A 22302-nucleotide genomic window follows, 5' to 3' on the forward strand; every position below is an offset into this window, starting at 1 on the left:
GTCTTCCAGGGTCAGGCCAGCCCCACATGTCACAGGCCCCCCCCTTGGCTGGTCCCTGTCTCGACTCCGTGTCTGACCTCAGGTGGCCCCTGGGGCTCCTGCTTACACTTGATCTGGTCCCACAGCTATACGGTTCCTGGGCTGTTGCTCTGTGGAGGAGACCTTGCTCTCTTGCCTCTAAATCTCCTCTTCCCTGTCCCCCCGAATTTTGACCTCAGCCCCCACACCGTGTTCCTGCTCTGCCTTTCTGGTATCAGGGCTGGAAGGTAAGGGGGGAGGCGGCATGCCACTGGGAGTACAGAAAGCAGCTGAGGAAACGGGACACTCCCACTGGGTTCAAGTCCCACACAGCACTTTCTGGCCTCAAATGTCACCCAAGGTGGGTTCCTTACCGAGTCTGTCTCCTCCGCTGTGAAAGGGCGAGAAGCCTTGGCACAGGGTTCTTCGGTTATGAGTGCTGGTCTTGCTTGAGCTCAAATTCTGGCTCTGCTACTTCCTGTGTGACCTTGAGCAAGTTTCTTCCCCTCTCCGTGCTAATATTCTCCATCAAGAAAACTCTAATGATAGAACCTTACTGGCCTTGCTGTGAAAATCGGTAAGAACATCCACACCCCCTGGCATGGAACAAGCAGTAGAGAAGTACCAGGCATCCCATCTTCTGAAGACACAGGCGGATGGCAAGACTGAGTGCAGAGATGCGTGGCAAGCTGCCTAGTGTGGTACCTGGCACGTGGTGGGTCCTTATCACACACAGTAAAGCAGGAAGGCAGGAGCTCACTGTCTCCCAGCCCAAACTTTCACTGCTCTTGGCACAAAACACAATGTGAATCAAGAAGTATCCAAGTAAAACAGCCAGGGGGGAGTCATCAGAACCAAGGAACGAATCACTTGAGCACCCCACCTGGCTCAGAGAAGCAGGCACCCCCAAGCTCAGCATTTGCTCCCTAGAAAGGACTTTAGAGACCCAGCCCCCTGCCCTGCCCCATCAAACAGCCCCGGGGCTATGTTACCCGCTGTGTTTGCCGTAATTCAGTGGGGGGATGCAAAAATAAACCGACGCTGCACAGCATTTGCCATGAGCAAAGGCTCCCCACGAACTGTGCAAAGGGAGCACCAAGCGCTGGATGATTTCATGACTCCTGTGGGGGAAACAGGCTGTAGATATAAAAGAATACCGTGAAGGCATTAAACAGCAGCATTCTTTCCTTCCTTCTCCCCACCCATCCTTTCCTCTCCTCCTTCCTCTCTTCCGGGCTGAGCATGATCCTAGCTCCCACCATCAGGTGTCCCTGCCCCCCTGCCCTGGGGCCATCGCTCCCAGCCCCATGCCCCACGTTCCCAAGGCTCCAGCTGAAACATGGAGAAAAAAGCTGGAGGGCGAGTCCCCAAGTCAGACAGCCCACTTTTCACTCCTAGCCTCGCCCCTTACTAGCTGTTGACTTTGGGCAAGTTTCTTAACCTTCTGACCTCTGTCCTGATCGGTTAGGTGAGCCTACACTAGGGCCCACCCAGAGGTCCAGCATCAAGTGCAGGGTTAGGCTGGGCTGGTCCACAGGGGCTTCTGGTCTTGAGGACTTGCCATCTCCCGGCTGGGCCATGTTAGCTCAAGCCTTGGTCCTGCTGCCGCCACCCTGCCTGGCCCCGGGCTCATCGGAGGTGGCAGCCATGTCCTCCAGGCGCCCCCACTTGGCTGCAACCCCCACACCACTCTGCTCCTGCAGAGGTTTCCACGTGGGCCACCGGCTCACTCCTCTACCCTCTGACCCAGTGGCGAGTCTCTGAGGCCCGGGAGCCCACGTCACCGGTGAGTTGTGCTCCCAGCTCCCAGCCCGGTGCCTGGCCACTGGAGGCAGCCGACTGGCCTCTGCGGACTCAGTGAATGAATGATGCACGCCAGGCATGGCGGCAGGCCCAGGAGAGGGGAGACTGCGGACGGCAGGGTGCGGCTGTCCTCAACTCAGCTCACAGGTGAGGACAAGAGATGGCCCTGTCCAGCTTCTGTTTGTCATCTGCCACGGGGCTCTCCAGGACCCCACCGTCAACAGCAGGAAGTAAACGTCTGCTCTGTTCCAACTACGTACAGGACGTGGTGCCGGGCGCCTTGACACACGTCATCACAGTAAATCCTTGAAACCGACCAGGCAAATGGGGCCAATAATTTACCCCATTTGGTAGAGGATGAAAGGAGCCTCTTAAAGGTTAACCAACATCACAAGGAGTCATAGATGTGGAATCTGACTCAAACCAAAGCCTGCCTCCCAGCCCAGGCACAAGGCCCTCATGACCTACATTTTGACACTAAAGCCGCTTCTCCCTCATGTCTATGTTGAGCAGCACCCAAGGACTTCAGATGGCCCAGCAGGTACCCAGCGCACTCACGATGAACACCAGCCAGGACAGGCAGCTCTTCATGGGGGAGCTTCCAAATTAGAGCAGGATTTTTTAATGATTAGAGTCACTGATGACACAAAGAAGTGGCCCATGCTGGACGGGCATCTCAGAAATAATCGGATCCAACTTTTGAGACGATCGGCATGCAGGACTGGCCCAGCCCGACTCAGCCAGGTGGACAGCTGTGCAGGAGTGAGGAGTCCCTGCTGAGTGTCTGGGCACCTGCTCCTCGGGATCCTGTGTCCCTATCAGTTCTGGTCAAAGGCCCCATGTCAGGAGGGGCGGGCTCCTCCCTCCAGCCTCACTCGGAGCCCTGAGCACATTCAGTCGAGTCTTTTCCTGTTGTGTGTTCATGTCTCCTCTCTCCCTCTAGACGGTAGATACTGGGGTCTGGTTCCCCCATGCCTAGGAATACAAATCATAATTGGTATTTACAGAGTATGGGCCAGGGCCTCTAATGCCTCCAAGGACTTTGCAAACTCAATCCTCTCCATAATCTTAGCAGTTAGCAATTATTCTCAGACCCATTTCAGAGATGAGTAAACTAAAACTCAGCCAGGCATGGAAAAACATCAAGGTCACCCAGATAAGAAGTGATGGATCTGGGCTTGAGCTCAGGTACTCTGCCTCTAATGTGGATGCTCAACCACGTCGACATAGCCCACCCTGATGCATGGACATCGTCACCCTCTCTGGAGTACCACTCTGCCCTTCACACCCTGAGACTACTCAGGGCCACCAGCTCCCCACGGTTTACTGAATAAAGGCAATATCCAACTCTCATTCCTGGTTCTTCTAGGTTCTGGCTTCTCGTTGATCTTCCTGCCTTTCCCCTTAGAGCTACCCACCAGCCAAATAGGAGTGCCCAAGGCTCACTCTCCCTCCCCTGCTATTCCACTCCATTATTCTCCTTTCCTTCTGTTACCCGTCCCTGTCCCTCCACCCCAGTCCTGCAAGTGCAAAACCTATCTAGCTTATAAGGGCCTGATCACAGGTCTCCTCCACCCTGGAGCTTTCCCCAACTCATCCCAAGTGGGGAGTGTCCGTCTTTCCTCTGAACTCCTTTCCTTGCCTAGGGCAAGAAGTCGCTTTCCTCCCTTATAGCAGCAGCTTAACGCTTCCCCCAGAGATACCTTCCAGCCCTGCTGGTGTGGGATGACTGGGCCGGAACAATGAGGGCCAAGTGCACGACTCCATCTGCTCTTCAACCAGAGCAATGCCACTTCCTGTCTGCACATTTGCTCATACACGCCTAAGACTTCATGTGAAGGGTTCTCAGAGGAAACAAACCTCAACCTCAGTGAATCGGATGGTGGATGATGTCAAGAGCCCCAGGGCTGGGCAAGGCGCAGGAGGACTTGCCCTGATGCCCCTACCATGCTGTGCACAGAGCAGAGGCTTAAAAAGGTATGGGATTTGCCATGGTGCCTGGACCGCCTCTCAAACAACAAAGCTTCTGTCAGCTGATTACTCCTCCCAAGGGCAAGGTGGAAAGCAGGGGCGCACATGTCTCGGCTGCAACAAATCAAGTGTCAGGCCCCAGGAAATAAAAGGTAATACCATTCACCTCCAAACACGGGCCGCAAGGCAAATCCTACAATGCTTTAGCGGGAGGAGGGACACCATCGTCTGCAATGTTAAGGCTTTGGATCTTGGATGGGGAGGTTCTGGGTGGGGCCCAAACCCAAGATGTTGATTCAGAAAGGGGAAGAGTAAACCATCCAAGCTAACGGAGGAACCAGAGTACTCAGGCAGAGAATGTTTTTATTCTACCCACCACATCTCATAGAATGGGAGGTGAATAGTAAAAAGTGCATTTTTTTTTTTTTTAAAAGCAAACGAATTTTAAGACATAAGCTAAGACCCCACCTGTCATGGGAGTGGGAGGGTCATCAATTGTGGTTACCGCACCCAGCAACAAGTGCCCTTGATTTGGGGGGAGGAGTGGGGAGTAGAATCTTGTAGATAAAGCCAGGACCCCCTCCCCTCCACCCCCCAAGAGGTGATTCAAAACCATAAGGTCACTTTCTCTGTGCTGGCTGGCTCCCTTTCATCAGGCTGCAGAGCGGTCCCAGAGGATGGTTCGGCACCTGGACAGGGTCAAGGAGTTGGGGGTGTGATTTGGGGCAGATGCTGATGGGGACTGGGTCCCTGTATGAATCTTGAAGCAAAGGGGAGATGCGGTATGGGCCATGTGGAAGGTGGATGCAAAATCTTTCCGGAAGCAGAGGATACAGAGTAAGGGGGGTCTATGCGTTTGTGCTGGAGGTGGGGTCCTGTGTTGCTGGTGATGCCAATCGCCTTCCCCACCCAAGGTAGGACTAGGAGCCCCATGCGGCCGCCTGGGCAGGAATGGCAGAGGAGAGAGCCACGGAGAGCGCCATTCTGCAGAGAGCCTGGCGGGCCTGCCCCGTGGCGCCCACCTGACGTTGCGTGTCCTCTAGAGTTCCTGGGCCTGTGGCCCCATGGCCTGCTCCTCCATGGGCTGCATGGCCTCCTGCACGTAGACGATGAACTCCGAGGCCTCCCCGCCCTGAGTGTAGACAGTCACGGTCTCGATGCCCTCCACGTCGTCAGAGGACACCACCAGGTGGTGCTGCTCGGCCAGCTCTACGGAGGCCTGCTGGAGGGTCTCCTGGATCATGACCGTGTGGTTGGAGCTGGGCTCCTCGTCCGTTACCTGTGTGGGGGCAAGAGAAAGGTCACACAGGCCCTGCTTCTGAATCCGGCTGTAACAACAGAATCACAACTACTGCACATGGAGCATGTAGTACGTTCCAGGAGCTTGTCCCTACTGCACCCAAATGCTCTAGGTTTGCTCTCATCCCTGGCTTACAGATGGAGAGAGTGAAGCTCAGTGCTGCAAAGCAACATGGCCATGGGCCCCAGGGGTGGCAAGTGGCAAAGCCCAAGTCGAAACCCAAAGTCCAAGCTCTTCTCTTGATGCCAAGCTGCCTCCTGGAGGGGTGTGGGGGTTGCCAGGGTTGCCATGGGTGTGAGGGTCGGAAGGTAGCATACGAGTGATTTACTGCAACCATGTGGAAGGTTAGGTGGGTGGCTCCTGGAAATTCATAGCTGGTCCATCTGGCGGTGAGAAAGAGGCTAGGTTTATCCTGGGTTTTCTGTCTTTCCACACACTGTGGGAGCTCACCTCCCTGTCTGAAGATCAGTCTCACTTTGGGAAAGAGCAGATGTCCCTGAAAGAATGATTTCCCCCAGCTGCCGTCCACCGACACCAAGGACTTAGCCATGGCTAAGGAGGATGGCCTGTTGGGAGGACCTGCCCCTGCCGTGGGGCTGGGCGGGACGGTCGGGGGAGGGGCATCTGTCCGTGGAGGGGACCTGATCTCTACAGGCAGGCCTTTCTCTGCAGCTCCAAGCAGGCAGATTCCAGACAAAGCCAATTTCAGCTGGTGCTGCTGCCCCGCACCCCTGACCCTGTGGGCTCTGGCCTGTTTTAAATAACCACCGTCTTTGATCTTCAGAAGAAAAATAATCAGGAGAGAACATGGGGAAGACTCAGGAAGAGTTGAGAGCCTGGAGCTGCAAAAAGAACGTAAGGGTTAGAGTACAAGTCCAGGGAGGGGGTCTGGGATGGTTTGGGGAGGGAATGAGAAAGTTCTTAGGTGCGTGCAGGGATGTCAGAGAGGAGCTGAGGGACACGTGCTTCGTCCTGCACGGAGCAGGGCTCGAACCGCAGTTCACCACTGTCCGCTGGGAGGCCAGGCACCTACCCCGCAACCCTCAGTTTTCCCATCTGTAAAACAGGGACGAATGTGCACTGCGGAGGATGGCTGGGAAGGTAAAGGAGATTCTCTGTGCAAAGTGAGTGCCTAGTAACAGCACTGCCTTTTCGGCGTCTGTAGCGTTCATTTAACAAGACTTTCTTAACACCCTCCAGCTGGAAGGTGTGGCACGTCAGTTACTTGTCAATCCAGCCATGCCGCCCAGCCCATGTCATCATAAAAGGCCCCGGCAGACTAAACCCCATGCAGCAGGGGCCGCCGAGACCTGGCACCGCTCTTTCCCAGAGCCAGGCCGGATGCACACACAAGCACTCAGATTTGCGGAGCGACGATCCGCTGGGTACCGGGTGCTGGGGCGGGTGCTGGGGAAGTGGCCCGCTGGAAAAGCCCCGTCCAGCGGGGCAGACACAGGAGCAGAGCGGCAGTGTTCCCATCCAGGGTGGGCGAGCCAGGGAAGGCCTCCGGAGGAGAAGTGGAGATGGGCTCCAGGCAGAGGGGGCAGAAGGAGCAAGGGCTCCCAGGACAGCCAGCAAAGGCCGGTGTGCTCAGGTGGCCTCCGTGAGCTCCGCCGCCACCCGCCCCCCGCGCCAATGCTCTGATTCCTCTCCTCCCAGCTGGTGTCTGGCACGGGAAGGCCTCCTCCTCCCTGCCTGCCCGTTGTCCCTAACAGCCATGACTCAACGCTCACCAGGGGCATGGGGGCCCCCAACTGGCTCACAGGGGCCTCGCTCTGGCCCTGTGACTACCAGGGCGGGCTGTGTCAGCAGGGGGATTGTATTTAATTGAGGGAGAAAAATGGAAAGGCACCTCTGGGGTGGACACCATGCAAAGCTATGGATTGGAAGGCACTTCTAATTTGGACTGAAAGAATTCACCAGAAGCCAGAGAGCTATCCTAAGTGGAAACTATTAACACATTTAGCCTGATTTGTTTCTCCAGAGTGAATCAGGACCTCTTTTTTCTTCTTCTTCTTCTTCTTTTAGTGTTTGTTTCCATTTAAATGGGAAAATGTACTGAGAACCAAGACTTTGGAAGTAAATATTGATTTATTTCACACTGAAAGAGGGTGCCTGCCAGAAGGCTGGGGGCGGGGGGACACACAACGAATGCGTTTCTCCTCTTAAGTGTTAGGAAATTCTGCATGAAGGAAAAGGTGCGGGGCCGGGGCAATCTGTGCTGAGCCCCAGGACCTCCCGCGTGCAAAGCCAGCCTGCTGCACTTGAAGTAAACAGACACACACGCCCCTGGCCACGTGCGCTAATTGGCGGTCACTGCGGTCAGAGCCAAGGCTGAGATAAGGAAGTAGTCACAACAGCAATTCCCATGGGCTGAAATTCCTGTCCCTCTGAACAACGCTAACACCACGACGGCCCCGTACTAACAAGGGCCGAGAGCAGGGCCACGGACGAGGGCACCCTGCCTTTGGTGAGCAGGGACTGCGGCCTCCTGTTTCCAGGACAGCCGAGTTCTTGGACACCGGGGGCGGGGAGGAGGGGGTCCAAGGTGACCCGGAGGGCTCTGGCCCACAGATGTGGGGAGGAAGACAGGCAGAAACCAAGACAAGGCCACTGGGCTTGAAGTAAGGGTAAACTGTGTGCTTCCTCTGTCGCAGGGGCGGCTTCGAGGACGGTGGTGATATCTGCACATGGCGGGAAAAGGCTTTGCAGGCAGAGGGCAGACAGTGAGCAAAGAGCAGGCATGTGCCCCAGGCCCTGCCAAGGCTGCCGGCCACCTCCCAACCACCACGCCCGCTGCGCAGAGTTCTGTCTTCCCCCTTCCAGAAGGCTCTACGCCATCTCCCACTGCTGAGCCAGCCTCAGCTTTCCTCACTGTGACACCCTCTCCCGGCTTCCACAAACCCTCCCCTGGGCTCTGTTCTGAGCCCTCTTGAAGATTTCCCGTCCTCGACCTCTGCACTGGACCCCTCTCTGCGTCGACACTCTGCTCCCGGGCTGAGCCAGAGGCACCGAGCTGCAGGCCACAGGGCCATCTGCTCCTGGGGGGCCCCCTGGGGGCATCTGTCCAATGTGCCAAAGTCACAGGAGGGAGGGAGTGCTAGGCAGGAGCGGCAGGCGAGGTTCATGGTCAGGTCTGAAGAGCCCTGGTCACCAGCTGAGGGGCTGAGACTTCGTTTTACAAAGGAAAACACAGATGGTTTTCAAAGAAGGGCCTGCGTCACTGGGTCCGTGGCACCCCGACAATGGAAACTTGCCTAACGTGAGAGGTTAAAACTGAGTGTTACACTTATCTCACTGCCCCTTTAAATATTTATGTTTATTTGTCCATATCACCTTTTCTAATTACAAAATCTATTCAAAAATAATCCTCTTTCCTTTTTTTCCCCCAGTTTTCAGCTCCAGGGTTTTGTGCAACAGAATCACCATTCAATCCATCCACTGCTAATTATGAGAGCACAGTAAACCTCAGGGCTTAATTCACCAGAAAGAGTGATGGAGACAAAGGTAAGTGCGCCTTTTGCAGAAATCCTGCAAGGAGTATCCTTCTTGGTGGGCACAGGCATAACAGGGGCTGCATGCCGCTGCTCAGTCACCTTACTGAGCCCCCAAAACAGAACAACGGCCAGGGTCCCCAAAGCCTGGCCATCACCTCTGCGGAGCAGTGTTTACATTTCCGCGAGCTTTCATGAGCGAGTGGCCCTGCCAGCCCTCCAGCTGATACGGGGAAGAGAATGTTGCAGAAGGAGGACTGGGGGGATGGGGTAGGGGAGCGGGCATGCTCTACAGAAGGGGTTTGTGAGGCTCTGCAGAGGGAGCCCCTCCCCACCCTCACACACTCCATGTGCCAGGTTCCTGCAAACCGTGGACCTTCCCCATCCCAGGGAGCCCAGCGTCCCCCCAGCCCCTCGCCGTTTACTGAACTCCGTGCTGGCCATGTCCGCACGGCGTCTCAGGCTGGGCATTTCTGAATGAAACCTTCAGTGGGCCAGTGACTCATCCAGGGTCAAACAGCAGGAAAGGAGCAAGGGCTGGACCTTGGCCTGGGTGACCCCTCATCCACAGACCTTCCTCGGCTGGGGTGGTAGGACAGCGAGAGATGGGATTACACGTCACAGATCAACTGGGTTAAATCATTACTTCACTTCAATCCAATCACTTTTACAGTCCCAGTAGAGCTCTCAACCATTTCCTCCATTCAAAGTGATCTCTCTGGTAGCTTCAACTAGTGGCTCAGGCTTAAAATTGTTGCCCACAGTAGAAATAATACAGCTTCACAATGTCATTATGCCCTGAGACGGGAACTCCACTTTCCCCAAATGCTGTATCTAACATATCTTCCAGCTAAATTATTAGCAGCAAAGATAGCTTAATAGAAAACCTTAACCCAGGGGACTGGACAAATTATTCACTAAATCAGGCTCTGAGTTCTGCAGCTCTGCCCACCTCAAGCATTCTTCTAGAATCTAGACCAGATGGCTGTCAGACCCAGGCACTCTGCTGGGCTCCATTCCCACTGAGGAGTGGCTGCCTGCCGAGGCAAACGCTAACGGCGACTGGGTTGCATGGCATTCAAGGGGACGTTTCAGTTCAGAGCCAGGCCAGGGCCCCTGCCTTGTGCGGGTCCTGCTGCGCCCGCGGGTCTGTGGCCCGGTGGAGGCGGCGGATGGGGCGCTTATCCTGGACACTGGGCGGGGCGGTCTCCTGAAGGAGCCCGCCTGGTCCTGAACACTGGGAGGCCCAGACTGCGGACACCTTCTCAGGTCCCTTCCACTGCAGGGATTCTCAGACTCCGTGGCATGCTAAGAAGAGAGAGCTGCACCTTCAATGGGCAGACCGACAGCACAGGACTCTGCCAGGAAGGAGCCTGCAATGCCAGGACCACCCCCTTCTTCTTGGTTCTCAGCCTGGCCTCCTCCATTTAACCCCGTGGGTACCATCTGCTTCCACGGCTTGACTCCCTCTTTAAAAAGAACACACCGACGGGTTCCTCTGCCCGAGTGTCCACATGCCTCAGACACAGACGCTCACAAGAAGGGCCTTGAGGACAGAAACAGGAAGGACAGCTTCCTGCCCCGACACCCTGTCCTCAGCAACCCCAACGCTGGCCAGGAGAAGTACAGGGAGGGGGCTGTCTTGCCAAACAAGATCGTGCCTGGGAAAACCAGCTCCAGGACAACACTTCACCTCTGTGCACAGCCTTCCACAAGTGGGCTCAAGCCCCACCACACATCCCCTCTGCTATACACCGCACCAACTACCACCCCCCGAGGACACCAAAACAGCCCAGAGACATTCAAGGGCATCACAACATGACAAACAAAAGACCAATTACGGGAAAACAGAGCTGTGTCTCACGGCTGAATCCCACAGAGGTGGCGGCGAGCCAAGAGGGGAGGCTGTTGCTGGTGGGGTACTTCACACACCACGTTCCCACGAGGCCCCTGGGTTACAATGAACCACTCGAGGACGCCACGCCTCCCACCCAAGTCTTTCAAAACAGCGCAGATAACCGCCTGGTGCCTGAGTCGGCCACAAGCTCGTGCCAGAGGGGCTCCGGTCCACGGAAGCTCCTCACAAGCTCCATCACCTCAATGTAACGAGCGCCCAAGATGGGCAGGGCTGCACGAGGCCAGACGTGGGAGACGCCAAGACTCTACAGCAATGGCTGAGCTCCCACAAGGAGGCAAACTGGAGGTGTGCCCTGTGTGTACGTGTAGAGGGTGGGTATGTGAGGGGCTTGTGCATGAATATACATCTGTGCACGTGTGTGTCTGCATCTGTACACAGGCAGGGTGTGTGTGTACATATGTGAGTGTGGGCATACGTGTGCGGGTGTGTGCGTGCATCCGTGGGCAGGTGTATCTTATGCGTACATGAGTGTGAACATATGTGTGCGGGCGTGCATGTCTGGGCACGTGTATACGGGCAGGGGGTGTGTGCGTGTGCACATGTGTCTACGAGCGTGGGTTTGGATGTGGAACGGCCATATATAGGCCCCTAAACTTGTGTCATGCTCCTTCTCTGTCCTTCCCGACACTTCCTATTACACTTCCTCAGTCTGCATCTTATGACACTACTTCCTTCCTTGTGTATCTGTCACCTCTCAGAGTGACCTTAACAGGTGGGCCCTTCACAGTTTCCGGAGTCCTTACCTCATTTAATTCTCATGCAGTGCTGTGAAGAAGGCAGGGCAGGGAAGACTGCAGCCCTATCTTTCTGAGAAGTGTTTCCCCGAGTATAGGAGACCCCACAGCTAGTAACAGATGATTCTGGAATGTGAAGTCGGGTAAGACCGTCCAAGGCCTACAGTCTTTCCAACTACCTCTGTCTACCATTTGGTGGCTTCTTGTGACCCTCAGTAGAAGCCCAGCTCCCCAGGGGGGAGAGACAAGGACATTCCTGCCCTGACCCCTGCCTCTCCCCATTCCCCCCGCCACCTCCCCCTCCACCCATGCTCATCTTTGGTTCATCATGTGTCCTCTCCTGCCCCTGAACTTCTGCCCTTGCTGCTTCACTTGCCTGAACACTCACCCCACCACCTTTCCCTGGAGAATCAGGTGCACGCCCTGTCATCCAGGGAGCCCCCAGGCACCCTGAGTTTGCACGCCCAGAGCTGAACCCCATCACATGAAGCCTGGCCACACCTGACAGACAGGGAATAGTGAATCCCTGTTGCTTGGATGAATCATTGAAAAAATGAGTATAAAGTCTAAGAAATGTGCCACCCTTGCTCAAAAACCACCGAATACAGCAGAACTGAGATGGTTCCAGTCCCGGGGAAGAGTCACAGCGGGGACACGGATGAGGCCCCTGAAGCCTGTGTCTCCAAGTGCACGACGTCACCAAGGCCGTCGCTGCAGCCTGTGCACTAGGCCACGTTGCATGGCATTCAAGGGGACGTTTCAGTTCAGAGCCAGGCCAGGGCCCCTGCCTTGTGCGGGTCCTGCTGCGCCCGCGGGTCTGTGGCCCGGTGGAGGCAGCGGATGGGGCGCTTATCCTGGACACCGGGCGGGGTGGTCTCCTGAAGGAGCCCACCTGGTCCTGAACACTGGGAGGCCCAGACTGCAGACACCTTCTCAGGTCCCTTCCACTGCAGGGATTCTCAGACTCCGTGGCATGCTAAGAAGAGAGGGCTGCACATGAAAATCCAAATACAACCAAACGACGAGAATGATATAGAATGCCGCAGTCGATTCTTTTAGGTGAAACATTCCTCTGTGCATGTTTAAGCTCTGAGGAAGAAGCCTCATTTTCCCCAGTAATTGAAGTTTCACTCACTGCTGAAATTCTAACCAGCAAGAGCTTCCTCTAGCCTTCTCAGAAGGGGCCGGCAGGCCCCCCTCACAGGGTTAGCAGGCGAGCACATCCACCCTAGGTTAGGTGTGGTGTTGTCCGTGTCAGGAACAAAGGGACGATGGTAAATACTGTCCCAAATTTATAGAAGAAAGAAGAGGTATAAATGGATGTGGTGTGTAAGAAAGCACCGTAAATTTCCAACTCTAGAAATATGTATGTAGATACAGGACCAAAAGAAGGGTATTACAAGCAAGAAACTTGCGGCAACATCAAAAGATACTCACTGGCAGGGAGAAACCATTCCATGCACCAATGAAGATTTAAAACCTTTCAAAAAGGACAAAATGCACAGCAAGGGAGGAAGGCCGTGATTCATCCTTCCTGAGGAGACAGCATAATGCCTCCCCTCCGCCCTATTTTTCTCTTGGTTGTAAGTAGACAGCAGATGCTCTTTCTTTTCTGAAAATACTGATCCTATCAATAGTCCAAAGCCCAGGTTGTAAAGACAGCTCGCTGCAGGCAGTCGCTGCATCCCTGAGTGCGTCCTGGCTCCCAGAGGCACTGGGGGGTCTGGGGGCCCACCCGCGGCAGCCCCATTCTGAGGCCCCAGGGCACAGGGAGCCCTCCTGCACAGAGAGCTCTTGTCCACGGGGTCCCGAGGGCCTGCCTGCAGGGGAGGGAAGGGCCAACTCCGTTCCCTGTGACAGGGGCACCTGGAAACGCTGGAAAGACGCCCCTACTGGCCCTGTGTCTGTCACAGGACGAGGACAAGGTCTGTGTGTTAGCCAATCCAACTGACCCCACAGACAGGGTTAGAGACAGATGTCGGGGCGGGAAAAACGACTAAGACATCTGATCTTTCTTGAGTTTCTCAAGGGTCTAAACACAGTTTGGTGGGCTCTCAACAATCAACTGAGACAAAAAGAATCCTTCTCTTGGAAACTGTGGTAAATGGGGTGGACAACATGGTCTCTCTAAGCACATGGGAAAAACAAGGGATGACGAGGCTGGTGCCTGGGGCAGGGCAGGTGGTCACGTGTGGTGCTCACGACGCCAGAGGGGGCCAGCCCCTCCGGCGGTGGGTATCTGATGCCCTGACCCCACCACCCCAGGGCCCCTCCGTGTCCCCTTCCAGATCATGCCCACACAGCATCCAGCTTACAGCCAGCACTCAACGCACATCTGAGCTGAATTATTCAGGAGATATCGTAAAGCTGAACTCAAACAGAACCAGAGCACATTCCCCGTGACAGGGAAGGAGGAAGGCAGTAGCTTCTTACTGCCTACGAATATCTTTTGATATTTAGACAAGTTTATTGTCTAAATATGCTTCACTTCCTTGACCTTTAAGCACACATATATTGAACTTTTATTTAGTGCCAGGCACTGATGGGGGTGCTGTGCATCCCTGTCGGGCCCCTCACACAGGGAGACACGCTTCTCCTTACAAGCCTCACCCATCCACAGATGGCAACTCGCAGGGTCATTCTTCTCACCAAAATCCCTCTGCTGCACTTGGAAAACACTTCCCTCAGCATGTCTCTCAGAACAGAAGTCCTCCACCCTCCCTGATTTTTCTCACAATCACCCCAAGCAACCATCCTTGCAGGCCCTGGCCTTTCTCAATGCAGACCTGACAGGCTCGATAAAGATGTAGTGACATGACAGACCCCCGCCTTGCTCTGCCATCCCCAGGACCCCTCTCTGTGCCAGAAAGCACATGGTTTCTTGCCTCAGCAGATGCACTCCCGATTCCACAATCCGTGGCCTCTAGCAGTTTCGCTGGCCTCTTACATACTGACCTGCAGCCTCCACGAGCCCAAGCAGACAAGGAAAGTGAGGCAGCGACAGCCCGCTGTGCCCCTCCCGGGCACCCCACAGAGCCACAGCCCCCACCGAGAAAGACAGCGTTTCCACGTTCTGCTTGAAGAATGTTTACCACAACACATCATAAACCGTTCCAGTCACTCGTCAGACTCATCCGGGTACGTTCATTAGTAGCAGAGGGGATCCAAGAGCGGAAACGGGAATTGTGGATCCGTCATCCTCTGAGCACCGAGGCAGCTTTGATATCCACACGCCCCTTTCTTCGCTGTTTGTACTTGTCTCTCTGAGTATGAAAATCTGCCAACCTTGACTCTCCCTGGAGCATCGTCCTCCCTCTGCCTGCTCTCATGTCTGTGCCCCTTCTGGCTCAGAACCCTCCCCCAACTCCCCTTTACTTTAGGCAAGTGGCTGTTGGATGTCCTCAACCATTCCACGTCAGCCCCGCCCTCCCCCCACCAGGGCCCCCTTTGATGGAATTACTCAGAAAGTCTCAGCAGCAGGGGCGGGAAAGGGGTCAGACTGTTCCCAGCCACAACCATCTACAAGATGCAACTATCTGTTTACCTGTCTGGACCAAGCAACGAATGCTCCTATGAAACCCTGGGACTCCTAATGCCAAGCACAGGGCCTAGAGAGCTATGTTAGTACTTGTTCGCTGGACAGAAACTTCCAGAAGCAGAAACAACTATGGCTGAATTCTAAACACACAGAAAGGGGATAAGGAGCTACGTCACTCCTAGGATGGGAGCTAAGGTTTACTGAACACTTCATAAGACTTCATGCACATTATCACATGTAATCTGTACATTAGCCCCATGGAGTAGGTTCTAGTACTTTCCCATTTTACAGATAAGAAAACAAAAGTTCAAAGCGGAGAAGTGCTTTGTCCCAGGTCACATACCATTAAGTGACAGATGGGCGTTCACACCCACGCAGGCTGGCTCCCCTTTGGCCACGTGTTACCTTTCCAGCTTTGCCACGGGCTCGTTCCCCACCTACGGGACACAGCCAGGGGCTCATGAAGTGCGCGTCTCAGGAGACACCTGTGTGCTGTCCCTCCAAGGAGGCCTCCATCTCAGAGGCCTGCATCTCCTGTGGCAGGGCACCTACAGCGGCTGCAGCCCACGATGCTGCTCAGCACAAGGCGTGTGGAAGGCACTGAGCCCACCCGGCTCAGGTGTCCGACATCAGATCGCCCGTTCATGACTCCGAGCACTCAGGAAGCCTCCAAACATGCCTCCAGGCCTCCACTCCGACCAGAGTAGGTAGCACACTGGGCCACACCTGGGCGGGGGCCAGAGCTCTCCTGTCTCCAGCAGCGGAGAAACTGGGAGGTGGGGGGGGTGCCCCACTCATTACCGTTCTTGGGGACTTGGTCACAGACCACATCCTCATGTGCCTGTACTCAGGCCTTTGCCTTCTGCATCAAATGGGGGTGCTCGGGGAGAGCGGGATTGTACTCTGACCAGAGTCCCGCACAGTGCGGTGTGGCTCGCCTGCCTGATACAAACTGCCCTTCACTTCTCATCTGCATTCGGTGACGGTGCTCATTTCCTATCACTGCCTAAACAATGACCACACAATGACATTTCCTATCACTGCCTAACCAATGACCACACATTAACCAATGGCTTAAGACACAAAGACACAGATCTTTCTGCTTCCACTCTCACGGAAGTCTGCCACCAGGTGAGGAAGTTCTGCTTTCAAGGGGCTCAAGGGACTAGCGAAGGCCCTCTGGCTACTCATCCTAGCTCATGGTTAACTGCACCATCTAACGACACAATCAGAGGCGTACAGCTCATCCTATCCACAGGATCCGGAGAACACTGATGTGGACGTGAGAGGTCAGAGAGGGCGGAGAGCGTGGCCTTGCTGCTGTCACCAAAGAACAGGAAGTGAGCCTGGCAGAGGCTGCTGATGAGGTTCTGGGTAGAGGGTGTGAAGGTGGGAAGAGAGGATTAGCAGACAGCCGGTGGGCAGGTGCATAAGCAGCAGCAAGGGGGTGGAGGGAAGGAGGAGGGCCAGACTGCTTTGGGAGGCCACGGTGAAAGCCTAGGCCCAGTTTACCGGAGACTTCCGAAATTACTGGAGGTTTTTAAGTGAGGGATGCTGGAATCTGGCTGACATTTTGAACAGCTTGCTCTGTGTGCTATGTGGAAACTGGATCTTAGGGCAGCAGGGGTGGAGGGAAGGAGACCAGTGAAGAGAAGGTCTGTAAACCAGGGTGGGGAGAGCTTCTCAGACTGCCACGCACACGAATCAAGGCGGACCAGGGACAGGGGTAACATGCGGTCTGACTTGGGAGGTCTGGGGTGGAGCCAGACCCTCTGTGTTTCTAACAAGCTCCCTGAAGCGAACACCAGAGGTCCGGGGACCATGTGTGGAGCAGCAGCTGCTTAGATGGAGGTGGCAGCCTTGGGACACGGGGACATGTGAGGTGTGCTGTGGGGCAAGATCCCGCAGCAAGGGGAGGACATGCTGACCATCACATGTGGGGGTAACGCGGACCCCCAGGTTTCGGCCTGAGCACTGGAGTGCAGTGTGTGCACTCACAGGATGGGGAAGCTGATAGAGCAGGGGAGAGAGGGCTGTGAGGTCCCGAGTGCTTATTTTGGGGAACCCTTCCGAGCAGGATGGAGGCCACTGTTCCAGTGGGAATGAAAAGCAGACCCAGCTGGTGGCAGCACCGCCCCAGAACCCGCTCTAGGAAGGCCAGGACCGCATCTCCTTCGGGGGGGGCCCCCAGCCCTGGCTCCCCCCATATCAGGGCTCCCAGCCCTGCCTTTGCCACAAACCTGAGGCGGAGTGAGTGATCTCAGCTGGCCAGGGCAAGCGGCAGAGAGAGCAGGAGTCATGTAAAGCCCACCGGCCCGGCCCAGGCTGTGGATCAGGAACTGGGCACCCAGCAAACAGCAATCAACTCACCAGTACTGAAACTCAAATGAAGTGGGATTCTGCAAATAGCACCAACCAAGCTGCAGCTTCTTGGGGCCCAGTGGTAGGAAAATCGGGGCTTAGGGCAAGGAAGACAACAGAGAAGAAAAGTTCAACAGACTGACCTCTCCAGGCTAGCTAGAGATGCTCTATATGAACAAGAGGGCCGGAATGAAACTGGGAAACCTTTACCCACTATTTTTTCAGACAATTTCCCACATGGCCAGAGGTAGATCATGGCACTTATTTTTACGTTAAAATTTTACAAAGAAGTGGAATTTTCCATCACTACCAGGGGATAAAGGAGCTCAGCAAGTAATAAGAAGATGGGGATGAGGAGGCAGTTTTTCCTATCATCCACCAGAAATCAGAGCAGAAACTGAGGTCTCTGAAAGTTTTATTTAAAACAAAGAGTGAGAAAAGATTCGAACGGCTAACGGAGCACTAAGGAAGGCTTACAAAGGACAAGAGTTGGCATTAAGTGACAAGGGAGAGTAACCCACTGCCAAGACCCTGAATGGAATTGTTTGTCCCTGGATCTACATAGCAAAGGTCACCATTCAGCAGCGGCAGAACAATGTTCTATAAGGAATGTGAACTACAAAAGTATTGGAAGAGGCTACCTGGGTGCATAATTAGGAGCTTGATGTAAATAAAATTGGCAGGCCCCCAGGATGAAGTAAATTGTACCGCCAAGTTCTTTAGGCAAGAGAAAAACCTCACTAACCAAAACACGTTGTTGACAAGTGGTTCTTATAGTAAGGGAGGTGATAAGAGGAAAAATAAACAAAGAAAGTAGTGTCACTTCATATTTCCATAAAGCTCAAAAGGACTGGGAATAAAAGATAAAAGATGTCTATCTGGATTGGAGGCACTGATCAGTGTCTAACGGAGTCTGGTGTTAGACCACCTGAGGGGTAGGAAGCACAGTGCACACATATGCTCTCGGCCCCTGCGACCATGCAATGGACATGATCACCTACAAACAACCTAGGACTCCCTCGCACCGGTCTTCCAAAGACATCAGAATCCCTCTTGATTGTCATTCCCCTACAGAATGAGTAAGCACAGCACAGATGCGGCGTTCCCATCACACAATGAGGAATAACACAACAGAGCAGCTACACTTACTGCCCGTTCTTTTAAAATTATATATACCTACTCCTGATCTTCTGGAAAGATGCCTAACACGAACCACAACAATGGCAAAACCACCACAATGGGAAAGGAGAACCAACAAGACAACTTAAAGACGCCAGGGTTTCACTGCGATGCAGAAGACGGAAACTCTATTATAACATCTCACGCACTCAGGCAAATGATCTGAAGACAAACAGGGTGCCAAAGAGGAGAGGAGAACAGAGAGAAAATGGGGGAGGCTCTCCTGTTATTCCTACACATGGGCAGCGCTGAATTCAGGGAAAGGTCTGCTCACCGCAGGAGTTAAAAAGTGCCTCCTGCAGGAACAAGAAAAGTCCATTACTCACCAGTTATTTGAACTTAAATGGACAACAAAACAGGAAGGGCTTCTCCTGCTCCCTTTTGTGGGAGGGGATAAGAGGAGAGATCTCAACTCAGTCCCACTTTGGGACAACGACAAGGCAGATGGCCCGCATCTTCTGTGACCTTTCGAGGATTCCAAGAGTATCCTGAGCCAATGCGATTCTGCAGTCAGGTCTCTTGCTGTTCAGTTCAACAATCAAATTAATAGAATGCAGTGACCGTTTTAAAAGAACACTGAAAATGGATTTTGAAGCCTCACATAAGTCACTTTCCGATCCCCCTACCCCTAATCTTGCCACAAGTATTATGAAACGCTCAACATCTGCCCCCAGAGGAGGAGGCCAATTCTGGGCTCCCCTTCCAGCAGAGACATGGGGCGTGAGCCTTTTCCCTGCCAGAGGCTGTACTGGAGAAGTGCCTTCTGCAGAGCAGGTTCTCCCACCAGATGCCCTGGTGCACGTGGACGCACAAAAGGGCATCGGGAGACCAGGTGACTCAGTGCCTTCGATTCAAAACAGGTCAGGCTGCACCTGAGCTTTCTTGCAAACAGGCGAGCGTGTATGTGGTTGGCCGTAGCTATGGACTGCATTTCCTTGCAAAAATAATTAACTGCAAATGACAAAGAGCAATTCTAGTGCTGGCTGGCAACCAACACGTCTTACGGCAAGAACTGCTACCAAAACTGCCTTGCAGACGGAGCGCTGTGCACCAAGCCTGTGGAGTGGCTGCATGTGCCTCTCCTCCCGACTGACACATCAGCTTCCCCTCCAGTGCCAACCACCACGGGGGACCTGCCCAGAGATGCCAAAGGGCGTGGGGTAGCAGCTGGGAGAAGGGGGACTGCTTTGGGCAAATCTGGAATTTCTACTTTGGTTTGTTTGTTTCTTAAATCGGCGGTTATAGCTTGTGGTCAGAGCATTTGGGATTCTGAACAAGATTATGGCAGCACAATTCTGCACCATGCCAAGCCAAGGGCCTACGTAAGGCAAGTGGGCAGGGGGCCTGCAGGTCTGAGAACCATCTCTGATGCTCCTTTCAGCTGCTCCCTGCTGCTGGGGCAGTGGCTGACAGCTTGGACACGTCCAGCACACCAGCGGAAAATAATGAACACAAAAGAGGCAACTGTAGGGTTGCAGAAAACCAGGAATAAGGAGTGGGTGCATCCCCTACCCCCCCAGCCCTGGAGCATGACTCTTGGGCTATAAGCAAGATGCTTGGTGTGGACAGAGATACAGTCCTGCCAACAGAGAACCGCTAATCATAGTCACGGGTGAAATAGCCATTCAACGGGAGGAGGTACAGTCAGAACCATCTAGTTGCTCTTGACTTGGGGACTAAAGTGGAGTGTTGGTGCTCAGTACAGGACTCCTGCCAGACTCTGTCAACCCTGGCCCCCTCAAGAACCTGTGGGATGGAGCTCACTCCAGAACCCTGAACTGAAATACCAACTGTGAGAGAAATACACATCTACCAAAATATGTATGCTTTCCAGAAGCGGCCAAATCTCCCTGAAATCTGTAAATCCAAGTCATCTCTATGACAACTGGTTATTTCAATTACCTGGCGTAAACAATGACCTTCCACTAACAAAGAGGCCATCGCTCTGAAATAGACAAGCACGTGTGATGGTTAGTTTCATGCATCAACGTGACTGTGCCACAGGGTGCCCAGATACTGGGTCAAACACTGTTGTGGGTGGTTTCTGTGAGGGTGTTTGTGGATGAAATTAACATTTAAATTAAAGGACTGAGTCAAACAGGCTGCGCTTCCTAATGTGGGTGGGCCTCAACCAATCAAAGTCTGAATAGAAAAAGGCTGACTCTCCCTGAAGAAGGGATTTCCTCCTGCCTGCTTACCTTAGAGGTGGGACACTGGGTTGTTTTTTGTTTGTTTCCCCCCTGCCTTTGGACTCCAGTTACAATGTCAGCTCTTCCTGGGTTTTGAGTCTTCTGGCTTTCACACTGGACCATCAGCTCTCCTGGTTCTCTGGCCTTCAGACTCAAATGAACTACGCCGCCAGCTCTTGGGTCTCCAACTTACAGATCATAGATCTCGGGACCTGTCAGCCTCCATAACTGGTGAGTCGATGCCTTATAATAAATCTCTGTATGTGTGTATATGCATGCACGCGCGTGTGCACGCACACACACACACCCCATTGGTTCTGTTTCTCTGGACAACACTAATACAACATGCTTTCTCATCAGGTCTCAGCAGAGTAGAAACGGTAACTGAGTCACAGAGAGGCGAGTGTGGCAGAGTGCATGCCACTGGACAGCCTCCCCTGGGCTAACCCTATGACAGGTGGCCCCCATACACAGGAAATGCCCTAGTGAGTTCACACATGGCACACGGACTGAAAGGCTACTGGTTTTCAAAAGCAAACAGATGAATGAATAACACACATCAACTCTACCTACAGCTCAAGGATCTTCTCCCAGACAGATCCTCCCTCACCCCCAGAAGCTGACACCCCACAATGCAGCCAGCTCCTACTGATGTTTAGGGATCACCCTCAACAATAATAAACAGAAGAAGGGGGCAAGGTGCCCCTGCTGGCCTGGTGGACCCAGGCTCCAAGGCTGTGCCCAGTGTCAACAACAGTCGCAGGGAAGACAAGCTGTTCTGCTGGACATCCAATAGCAGGAATGCTCAGCACAGATTCTCTACTTGGGCTCTGTGACTAAATGGAAGAACCTGGAACTGTGATTTCTTAAAAATGCCAACATGCCTTTAAGAGGGTAACATAAGTCAAGAAGCCCATAGCGAAAGGTCATCTGGCTCTAAGAAGTGACAGGAACCTGTGGGCTGTCTGGACTCATCCTTTCTCCACTGGCCTTTGAGCAGTGGGAAGGGGCAGTGAAGGCAGAGACCAGGTGAAGTGCCTTCTGGGCTGCGACGCCCCTGTCACTGCTTGGTGGTTACAACAGAGCCCATCATTTAACTCAAGTGGGGCCTCATGTGCCATCTCCCCCTGCCCCCAGTCACCCAGCACTGAGCACTAGCTCCTGCCCCCACCCAACTCCTAGCTACCGTCCAGGACTCCATTCAGGCACCATGGTATCCACGAAGCCCTCTCTGCCCAACACGTGCCCCGATCCCAGACCCAGGTTCAAGTTAGGCAGGGCCCTGGTGCTCCCACAGCACTCTTGGGGCACTGGCCGACCTCCCCAAAGCCTACCTTACTCTCCGTTAGAGCTGCTTGTTTAAGGCCTTGACTGGTTCTGCTGGCTCTTTTTTCCCCTTTCCCCTCTAACACACCATGTTATTTATTATAGGTGTGTAGATTGGCTATCACCCTCATTTAGAGGATGGTCAGCTCCTCAAGTATACCATTCATCTTTCTTGTTCACTGAGATACCCTGAGAGCCAAGAACAGCACCTGGCTGGTAGAAGCAGCTCAGGGGGTGTTTGTTGAATAAAAGAGTAAATAATTTCCCTCGCCGGGCTACCTGCCTCTTGAGAGCAGGACCTGTCTTAACCCCAGAACCCAGTGTGACAAGCAGAATAATGCCCCCCCACCCCAAAGATGTCCCTGTCCTAATCCCCAGATTTTGAAGATGTTACCTTGCACGAGGAAGGGGACTCTGCAGATGTGATTAAGAAGCTTGAGATGGGGAGATTATCCCGGATTATCCAAGTGG

At 53.9% G+C, this 22302-nt stretch overlaps 1 protein-coding gene across 2 annotated transcripts in view; it reads right to left on the reverse strand.

The window, feature by feature from the left end:
* Positions 1–2427: 2427 nt before the first annotated feature.
* ZFAT (zinc finger and AT-hook domain containing) overlaps positions 2428–22302 on the reverse strand; it is a 201875-nt gene continuing 182000 nt past the window's right edge. The window contains exons 16-17 of one of the 2 annotated variants that reach the window (XM_035011991.1): positions 4815–5071; positions 2428–2796 (exon numbers count right to left, since the gene is read on the reverse strand). In XM_035011991.1, coding sequence (XP_034867882.1) covers positions 4832–5071 — 240 coding nt within the window. In that variant the 3' untranslated portion in view covers positions 2428–2796; positions 4815–4831. Of the gene's footprint in view, positions 2797–4145; positions 5072–22302 lie in introns of those variants that run through there. The other variant, XM_035011992.1, reaches the window with a different exon arrangement.

Source organism: Mirounga leonina, unplaced genomic scaffold (genome assembly GCF_011800145.1).
Source record: "Mirounga leonina isolate KUSES-001 unplaced genomic scaffold, KU_Mleo_1.0 Mir_165, whole genome shotgun sequence".
NCBI lineage: Eukaryota > Metazoa > Chordata > Mammalia > Carnivora > Phocidae > Mirounga > Mirounga leonina.